The 10,289-nt window shown below is 40.4% G+C and overlaps 1 protein-coding gene across 1 annotated transcript; it reads left to right on the top strand.

Moving 5' to 3' along the window:
* Positions 1–1,304: 1,304 nt before the first annotated feature.
* On the top strand, positions 1,305–7,769 carry LOC117656917 (vomeronasal type-2 receptor 26-like). The gene is made up of 4 exons (XM_087893321.1): positions 1,305–1,595; positions 4,236–4,463; positions 5,209–5,335; positions 6,865–7,769. Exons 1-4 carry the CDS (start codon positions 1,305–1,307, stop codon positions 7,767–7,769), a joined length of 1,551 nt encoding a protein of 516 aa, XP_087749447.1.
* The last annotated feature ends 2,520 nt before the right edge of the window (positions 7,770–10,289 follow it).

The raw sequence follows: 10,289 nt of genomic DNA on the forward strand, positions 1-10,289 counted from the left end.
TTTGGAAATGGTATTTGACTCCATTAAGATTGTCATTGATGGATAAAAAAATTAGTAAACAATGTTGGAGATGTGATATGGAATTAGGGACTTATGAACATATGTGGTACAAATGTGATAAAGTTAAAAAGTTTTGGCAACAATTGGAGGAAATGATATTTGAAATGATGGGGAAAGCAATAATATTGAGACCAGAAACTATATTACTGTTGATAATTAAGGAAATAGAACCAACAAAATATGAGAAAGAATTGATTAGAATTATGATTATAATGGGTAGAATTATAATAGCCAGATATTGGAAATTAGATGTGAATTTTAGAATAGAAGAATGGTATTGTGAAATGTGGAAATTAGCTTTAAATGATAAAATGACATGTGATATTAAAATTAGAAATGGTGACTATAAAGAAGACATTTTCTGGAAAATTTGGAAACCATTTGTGGACTATGCGCCGGGAAAATTGGATGCTTCGGTACCTGTACCCCGAGAACGTGGATTTTGGCGATCATGAGGATATATCTGAAGAACCAAATCTTCCTTTCTTATGTATAGCACAGGGTGAAATATTGTACATGTTGTTTGTAATGTTAGTAATTTAAAATATAAAACGTTAAAAATAATAATAATAATAAAAAAAAAGAGCTGTCCTCCATGGATTTAATTTGAAAAGCCACCACATTTAGTAGTCATCAGTGGTGGGTTTCAAAATTTTTTACTACTGGTTCTGTGGGTGTGGCTTGGTGGGCGTGGCAGAGGAAGGATACTGTAAAATCTCCATTCCCACCCCACTCCAGGGGAAGGATACTGCAAAATCTCCATTTTCTCCCAATCAGCTGGGACTTGGGAGGCAGAGAATAGATAGGGATGGGGCAAGTCAGAATTTTTACTACCGGTTCTCCAAACTACTCAAAATTTCCGCTACCGGTTCTCCAGAACTGGTCAGAACCTGCTGAAACCCACCTCTGGTAGGTCATCACCAGATCATGTAATAATTTTAATCTCACTGTTCAATTACCTGCTGTATCAAAGAGTGCTTTCTTCGATCGGTTCTACATTGCCTTCAAATTATATGTTTTATTCCAATTATATCCACCTTCATTGGATGAGCCCTTGTTCTAGTGCTTTGAAAACGAGTCAAGAAGATCTCCCTGCCATTTTCTCCAACTATTTACCATTTTATACATCTCAATCCTCTTCTCTCAAGTCATTTTTTCTCTCTCTAAATAAATAGACTAGGAATTCTACTTTTTTCCAGTTCTGTGTCCACCAAATAATTGGGCCATGTATTTGTCTTTGCAGGATGGTGACAAAATTCTATCAGCATGTCCTGACGTTGGCATTTGCTGTGAGTGAGATCAATGAAAATGCAAACATCTTGCCAAATCTTACACTTGGGTTTCACATTTATGATAGCTATTATGATGTTCGTATGACCTACTGGACCACCCTGGACCTGCTTTTCAAATCACAGAGATTCCTCCCAAATTACAATTGTGACTCAGAGAGGAATCTTATGGCGGTCGTTGGGGGAATGAGTTTGGACATCTCAACCCATATGGCAGATTTCTTAAATCTCTACAAGATTCCACAGGTAAAAACTAATGTTGAGGAAATGAAACGCGTTAATGTACCATTAATGTATTCCTTCTCCTGTTATATTCCCTCTCCTGTTTCAGAGAGAGAGAGAGAGACAGACAGACAGACAGACAGACAGACAGACAGACAGACAAAAATAGAGACAGAGAGAGAGAGAGAGAGAGAGAGAGAGAGAGACAGAGACAGAGACAGAGACAGAGACAGAGAGACACACAGAGACAGAGACACATAGAGACAGAGAGAGACAAAGACACACACACACACAGAGAGAGACAGAGACACAGAGACACAGACAAGAGACACACAGAGAGACAGAGAGAGACGGAGAGAGACAGAGAAAGAGACAGAGAGAGACAGAAAGAGACAGAGAGAGACAGAGAAAGAGAAAGAGACAGACAGAGACACACACAGAGAGACAGAGAGAGAACAGGAAGAAAGAATGAAGATAACAGAGTCTTGATGGTTTCTAATTCATGGCTTGATTTTCCAAATGTAGTTTCTGAACTAAAGTAGATACACTGATAGCCCAATCGCCCAATCTATTGTTAAAAAAAGTCTTACATTCCTTTTTAGCTTAGTTATGGTTCGTTTGCCTCAGAAGACAAAACACGTCCACGTTCCTTTTATCGCATGGTCCCAAATGAAAGTCATCTGTATAAAGGCGTGGTCCAATTGCTTCTACATTTCAGATGGACATGGGTTGGGCTACTTGCTGTGGATGATGACACAGGGGAACATTTCTTGGACAACCTGGAGAAGATGTTCCACAAAAATGGAATTTGTTCTGCTTTCAGAAGAATGCTCCCTAAGCAAGGTCTCTTTCTTCCACTTGATGAACTTGGAGAGATGGCATCAATTGTCTATCAGACCTTCATGGATAGGCAAGCTAGAGCATGCATCATTTATGGTGAAAGTATGACCCTTCTGTGGCTGAGCACTTTAGTGCCTCTAGCAGATCATCAATACGGAGCAAAAATATCCCTTGGAAAGATATGGATTACAACTCTCCAGATTGATTTTACAGTGACATCCTTCATTACTCGTACTTTTTTTAAAATTTTCCAAGGGACTATTTCCTTCTCTATTCACTCAAATAAGCTTCTGGGGTTCCAAGCCTATCTTCAGAATATAAAGCCTTTTGAGACAGAAGGAAGTGGCTTTCTCAAGAAATTCTGGGAGCAAGCCTTTGGGTGTTCACTTCCAAATTTTCAAGAATCTGATGACGTCGATGGTATATGCAACGGCAATGAGAAGTTAAGAGATCTCCCTAGCCCTGTTTTTGACATGTGCATGACTGGTCACAGTTACAGTGTGTACAATGCAGTCTATTCCATAGCACATGCTCTACATGCTATGTTTTCATCTAGATCTCCATTCGGAGAAATAATGAGAAGACAAAGTCTTCAAGAAATCCAGCCTTGGCAGGTAACATTTCAACTACGATCCTGTGTAAAGCTATAGCTTGCTCCCACAGAACTGAAGCAATTTTGTCGAAGTGAAACATAGTGATTTTACCCATTGAGATATCACATCACTCCAAGGTCTAGGACAGGAGTCCTCAAACTACAGTCCGTGGGCCGAATATGGCCCACCAAAGCCATTAATCTGGCCCATGCGGGACCACGAGGCTGCCCCGCTCACATTGCCCTACCTACCTACCTTCTGGAGGCTGGGGAGTTCAAAAACAGGACACATGGAGGCCTCTGGAGGCCAAAAACAGGCCCATTTTGGGGGCAGCAGAGAAGTACTGGAGGCCGGGGAGCCCAAAAACGGGACACACAGAAGCCTCTGGAGGCCAAAAACGGATCTGTTTTTGGCCTCCCCAGCCTCCAGAGAGAGAGAGACGGAGGGAGGGAGGAAAGAGAAAGACATATACATGCACAAACAGAAGTCCCTCATACATACCCCAAGGCAGCCACATCCCTTCACTAACCTGCTTTCCACTCCCAGGAGCAAAACAAATTAAATTTTAATTTATGTGTATTGTTTGGACTATTAAATCGGCCATGGTCACCCAGTCACATGACTACCTAGCCACACCCACCCAGCTGGTTTGCCCCCCCCCCAACAGTCTGAGGGACCATGAATTGGCCCCCTGTTTAAAAAGTTTGAGGACCCCTGGTTTAGGAGAATTCAAAAGAGGGTTTGATATATATGAAAAGGAACTATTTGTGATTTTCCAGTAACGTACTGGAAAAGTTGAAAGGTTTCTGCTTCTTGTGATTGCCTAAGATCTTGGAGTAATAAAGCCACAGGTAAACTAAATGGATGTGAAATAATGGAACGAGCTGTATATCAGTTCTTGGCAACAGACAAGAATAATTTGGGAGAAAGACAGAAGCTGTCCTTGCCAAGTCTCATAAGAAAGTCAGACTGGAGATGGCCAATTACTTGCAAAAAATAGCAGTGAAAGTTAGCACCATTTTGAATTCAACTTTTCCAAAGCCCCATTCTCCAGTTCTGTGGCATGCATCACTTTACAATGCCTGTGACTACTGAATGAGAATTCCTAGCAAAAATCCTCTATATTTTAAATAGCCTTGAATTCATCTACTGAGTGACAATTCTTTCCCAATATCTCTATATCTTCAAGTACCATTGAATCCATCCACTTCTCTTTCCCCCTTTCATCTAGCTCCACTCAGTTCTTCAATGCATTGGGTTTAACAACGCGGCTGGAGAAACAGTGTCCTTTAATGAAAATAGAGAACTGGTTGCTGGATTTGATATTGTCAATTTGGTCATATTCCCCAACAACTCTTTTATTAGAACAAAACTTGGAGAACTGAATCCTCATGGTTTTGAAGAACAAAAAATCACCATCCATGAAAGTAAAATTTTCTGGCCAGAGTTTTATAATCAGGTATGAATTCTGCTCTTAGAGATAGTCCTCATTTGTAATGGAAGCTGTGGATGATCTTGAGGAACAGGGGGAAGAGATGCTTCCTAGGAAATAATCAGACAAGGGAGACAAGAGTCTCCAGTGGCTCAATTGTCAGAGAAAGAAATTTAGGATGGACCTGGCCTAATATCTATGGAGATTCTCAGTCATCTAGGTCATGGTTGTCCCAAAGGTGCTTTTTCAAAAGGCAACTGAACTATGTCTTTCCTTGAGGAAGAAGATGAAGCTTCCCTCCATTCTGATAGTTCTGATAATTCTTTGTCAGTCAGAACTAATGAAGCTTCTTGGATGAGAAGTCCATTTTTTAATGATCCCATAATCCCTTGTGGGGTAGAGTCTGGGCAACTGAATGGAGCTTGTAGAATGTTTACTGGCCAGATGCCCTCCCTGTTGCCAATGTGGAGTTTTGTTCAGCAGATATATTCTCATTTTGTCCAGAAAGAGAAATATCTGCCTCTACCTAGGATTGAACTCATAGCCTCCTGATTATGAGATGAGAGCTCCACCTCTAGGCCACCACACCACTCCTAAGTCTTCTTCCTCAAGGAAAAACATAGTCCAGTTTCCTTTTGGAAAAGCACCTTTGAGACAACCTGCCCTAATGGATCAATTATAGCAAGGAAAATGGGACCATATATTTCTCCTGTTTGGATTCCGAAATGTCACTTCAAAATTGTTAAAACATCAATCATCTTTTTCTGGTTAGATGATTCCTCTTTCGGTGTGTACAAATTCTTGCAACCCGGGTTATCATAAAAAAAAGAAGGATGGGAAGAAATTCTGCTGCTATGGCTGTGATCAATGCCCTGAAGGAATGATTTCAAAATGGAAAGGTGGGTTTTGAATTGATCTTTATCATGAGTTTGTGGCAAAAATACAAGTTGCACCATAATTTGGCAAATGGAAGAAATAAAAATGCATTAGTTTTCCTTGAATGAACCTCTTTTGTTTCCTCTTAATTAATTTTGATTACTCTAAGGCAGTGATGGCTAACCTTTTTGCCATCGCGTGCCAGGAGGGAGGGTGAGGGGGTCTCGCGCACGCATGCCCACATCCATAATTTTATGCACCACCCCCCTGCACATGTGTATGTGACCCCCCTGCTACCCCCACTCCTGGCATGCGCTGGCCCGGTAGGCCCGTTTTTCTCTCTCACCAGCCTCCAGAGCCTCTCTTGGCATCTGGGGAGGGCAAAAACGGCCTTCCCCATGCCCCCAGAGGCCCTCCAGAAGCCAGAAATGGCCTGTTTGCCAACTTCCAGTGGGACCGGAAGGCCGTTTTTTTTGCTGTCCCGCCAGAAGTTGGCAAGCAGGCCATTTCTGGCCTCCGGAGGGCCTCTAGGGGGGTGGGTAAGGCCATTTTTGCCCTCCCCAGATTCCTAGAAAGGCTCTGGAGGCTAGGGACAGCAAAAAACAGTCCTTCCCCACCACCACCCCGAGGCCCTCCGAAGGCAGGAAACAACCTGTTTTCCTACTTCTGGTGGGCCCAGAAGGCCCGAAAATCAGCTGGCCAGCACGCCAGAGCTGAGCTCACATGCCCACCAATATGGCCACCTGTGGCACATGTGCCTTAAATTCGCCATCATGGCTCTAGAGGTTCATATTACAAACACTTTAATAATATACTCTTTCTCAATATGTTTTCCAACATGTTTAGTTGAAAGTAATTTGCCGGCCATTTTAAGGCCAAGGAAAATCAGAAGAAGCATACTTAAATAATAGTACAAGAATGTTTTAGAAGGCCAACTTTATAATGGATAGCAACAGAATAATCGAATTGTAAGGGACCTTATAGGGCTTCTTGCTCAAGCAGGACACCCTATACCTGTGATGGTGAACGGAATGTGTGCCAGAGGTGGCATGCTGACCCCTCTCTGCTGGCCTGTGCCCCATTGCCCCAAGTCAGAACTCCATGGCATTTCTTTTGTAAGCTTCTATTTCCCTGCAAACGACGAAACAGAAGCTCATGAAAGAAAAAGTTCTTACGTCTTGCCGTGCTACCGGTGTTGGGATGCCCTGCCTCCTGCCAGCCAGCTGGTCTTCGGGTCTCTGCTGTGCATGCACATGTATGTCTGTGCATGCACATGTCCGTGTATTCATGTGCATGCACACAGTTTGGGCACTCGGTGTCTAAAAGGTTCGCCATCACTGCCCTATACTATTTCAGACAAGTGGCTGTCCAGTCTCTTCTTAAAAGCCCCCAGTGATGGATCACCCAAAACTTCTGAAGGCAGATCGTTCCAGTGGTTAATTGTTCTCTCTGTCAGAAAGGAGGCCCAGTCAGTATGGATAGAGGCTTCCACTGAAAATATACTCATGCAATTATTTATTAATTCAAGTCTGTTTATCTTTTTTTTTTTTAGATATGGACAGTTGTTTCCACTGTCCAGAAGATCACTATGCAAGCAGAACAAGAGACAGGTGTTTTCCTAAAGTAATAACTTTCCTTTCCTACAAGGAACCTTTGGGGATCATTCTTTCCTCAGCAGCCTTTTGTTTTTCTTTTATCACAGTTTTGGTACTTGGAATATTTATTGCATACCAAAATACTCCCATTGTCAAAGCCAACAACCGGGATCTCACCTACATTCTCCTCCTTTCCCTCCTCCTCTGCTTCCTTTCTTCTTTGCTATTCCTTGGAGAACCTAACAAGGTAACCTGCTTTCTCCGGCAAGCTGCTTTTGGCATTATCTTCTCAGTTGCTATTTCTTGTGTGTTGGCCAAAACCATCATGGTGGTTGTAGCTTTCATGGCTACCAAACCAGGGTCCAACGTGAGAAGGTGGCTTGGAAGAAAAATTTCTAGCTTCACTGTTGTTGTAAGCTCCCTTATCCAAGCAGGCATTTGCGTGGTGTGGATGGCAACTTCTCCCCCGTATCCAGATTTGGATATGCAGTCACTAGCCAAAGAGATCATAGCAAAGTGTAACGAAGGTTCTATCGTCATGTTTTATTTTGTCCTGGGGTATATGGGATTTCTATCCCTCATCAGCTTCACTGTAGCTTTCCTCGCCAGAAAGTTGCCAGACACTTTCAATGAAGCAAAGTTCATTACATTTAGCATGCTAATGTTTTGCAGTGTTTGGCTGAGCTTTGTGCCAACCTATCTGAGCACTAAGGGAAAATACATGGTAGCTGTGGAGATCTTCTCTATTCTAGTCTCCACGGCTGGATTACTTGGCTGCATCTTTTTCCCCAAATGCTATATAATCATACTGCATCCTGAGCTGAACACCAAAGTACAGCTGATAAAGAGGAGGAAGATCTGATATTCTTCTTCTACCCTCAAAACGATGCTATAGGGCACTACACACCAGAATAACTAGACACAATGACAGTTTTTTTTCCTAAATGCCATCACTCTGCTTAACAACTAATTCCCACAACACTGTCAAATAACTTACTAAGACTGTATTACTATTATTCGTCTCTTCCTTACTAGTATCTATCTCTTCCCACCTATTACTATAACCAACATTTTATATTGTTTTTATTTGTTTCCTAGTATGATTTGATAGCTTATTAGTAACCTTGACTATCACTAAGTGTTGTATCTTTTTATTTGTGATGAATGTATTTTATTCTCCTTCTGTACACTGAGAGCATATACACCAAAGACAAATTCCTTGTGTATCCAATCACACTTGGCCAATAAAGAATTCTGTTCTGTTCTGTTCTGTTCTGTTCTGTTCTGTTCTATTCTATTCTATTCTATTCTATTCTATTCTATTCTATTCTATTCTATTCTATGTTTCAAATCTTGCTTACGGGGAAGTCATTTAAGAGGAAGAAATAAAGAGTCCCCTTTCATTGCTGGATTTGATGTGTGCATTCAACTGCAGTCATGTATTTCAATTTCTTATTCTTTATGAAATACATGCAATGAACTAAACTGTGGATGAACATGGTCTTCTCTGTAGGAAAGCAATGAACTATATTTTAATTCATATGGATGAATGGTCCTTGTTTGGTTTTGATGGAGATCAACAGTGTTTTTATGATAACTTTGGCTGAAGTGAAATATGTTTAAGATGAGAGGTGGTATTCAGCAGGTTCTGACCAGTTCTGGAGGACCAGTAGCAGAAATTTTGAGTAGTTCGGACAACCGGTAAATACCACCTCTGACTGGCCCCGCCCCCATCTATTCTCTGCTTCTGAGTCCCAGCTGATCAGGAGGAAATGGGGATTTTGCAGTAACCTTACCCTGAAGTGGGGAGGGAATGGAGATTTTTCATTAAAATTCCCCTGCCATGCCCACCAAGCTACGCCGACCAAGCCATGCCATGCAATGTCATGCCCACCAAGCCACGCCCACAGAACCGTTAGTAAAAATTTTTGAATCCCACCACTATTTAAGATGCATGAGATATCAAGAACTTATAAGGAGAACCTCTATAAAATGTTTTATCAGTGGCATTTACCACCAGCCAGATTGGCCAAGATGTTCTCAAACCAATCACCAGAGTGCTGGAGATGTGGCTATAAGCAGGGAACATTCTACCACATGTGGTGGACCTGCTCCAAGATTAAAAAATATTGGTGTAAGATAAAAAAGTGTCTGGAAGGGATAACCGAATAGAGGATAGAGCTGAGGCCGGAATTGTTTCTCCTGGGTATTTTTGATGGGAAAATGGGGTAAGAATTACAATATTTAATATTACATATTTTAACTGCAAGTAGAATCGTCCTAGCACAGAATTGGAAACAAGCAGATACACCTCCAGACCAAATTACAATAAGGAAAATCTATGAATGTGCAGAGATGGATAGACTGTCTGTGGAAATGAAGGAGAGGGAAGAAACCGAGTACTACCAAAAATTTGGAATCGATGGTATTCCTGGCTTGAGAGTAAACATAAAACTTAAGGTATAAGATGTAAAAGTGTAATATATACAGTAAATTGTAAAATTTATCTCTTTGGTATATTGTGGTGTGGTCATTCCAAATAATAAAAAAAATAAAAAATAATTGTAAAATTTATAAGAAATATATGATATCAATTTGTGAGACGATGTAATTATAACTTAAATAAGGTTATAATTTAGGGTACTGATATATAGAAGTAGGATTTATGTAAATATGACTGTTACAAAAGCTAGAGATACCGACATGGAAAAGCTGTTATAAGTGTAAATTTTTGTGTTTTGTGTTTTAAATGTTGGAAAATTTAATAAACATTATTTTAAGAGAGAGAGAGAGAGAGAGAGAGAGAGAGAGAGAGAGGGAGGGAGAGAGAGAGAGAGATATCAAGAACTTGAGTTTTACGCAGAGTTCCTATGCATCACACAGCATGGCAAATATAAACATTTACAGCCTGGTTTCTAAAGAGGCCTAAATTTATAAATAATATAAATTAACTACAAAAGGGATGTTAGAAACTATTATTTTCTCTTTTTTTCTTTCCCTTCCTCTTTGTCCCTTTTTTTACCTCTTTATTTTCCAATACTTCAATTGTAGTTAAATTTGCTTTATCTTCTTTTCTCCTTTTTCAATATATGCAAAGAACATTAAGTGACAATACAGACTTCAAAGACAAAAATCTTTATTGTGCAACAAATACTACAATGTAGTCTGCAGCAGTTTTTTTTTTTTTTTTTAAGTTACATTCACTTCTGGGTGGAAAATCAAAATAATTTACATTTATTAACACTGACATTAGACATATAATTTAGGTAGATATAATATTTTTTGTCTTTCTTTTACCCTCAATGTCCTAAGTTGTCCAGACACCGGTGTCTTAATCATTTTAAACATCATTGTATAAATAATGCAGTGTCAAAACAATACA

The sequence above is a fragment of the Pantherophis guttatus genome, chromosome 4 (assembly GCF_059756535.1).
Source record: "Pantherophis guttatus breed Tessera chromosome 4, ASM5975653v1, whole genome shotgun sequence".
NCBI lineage: Eukaryota > Metazoa > Chordata > Lepidosauria > Squamata > Colubridae > Pantherophis > Pantherophis guttatus.

Bases quoted from the DNA above. Each gene is read 5' to 3' on its own strand.
- LOC117656917 (XM_087893321.1), top strand. From the start codon at position 1,305: ATGGTGACAAAATTCTATCAGCATGTCCTGACGTTGGCATTTGCTGTG. The intron at 4,464-5,208 runs GTATGAATTCTG...TTTTCTGGTTAG, and splicing joins GGCCAGAGTTTTATAATCAG to ATGATTCCTCTTTCGGTGTG. The intron at 5,336-6,864 runs GTGGGTTTTGAA...TTTTTTTTTTAG, and splicing joins AATGATTTCAAAATGGAAAG to ATATGGACAGTTGTTTCCAC.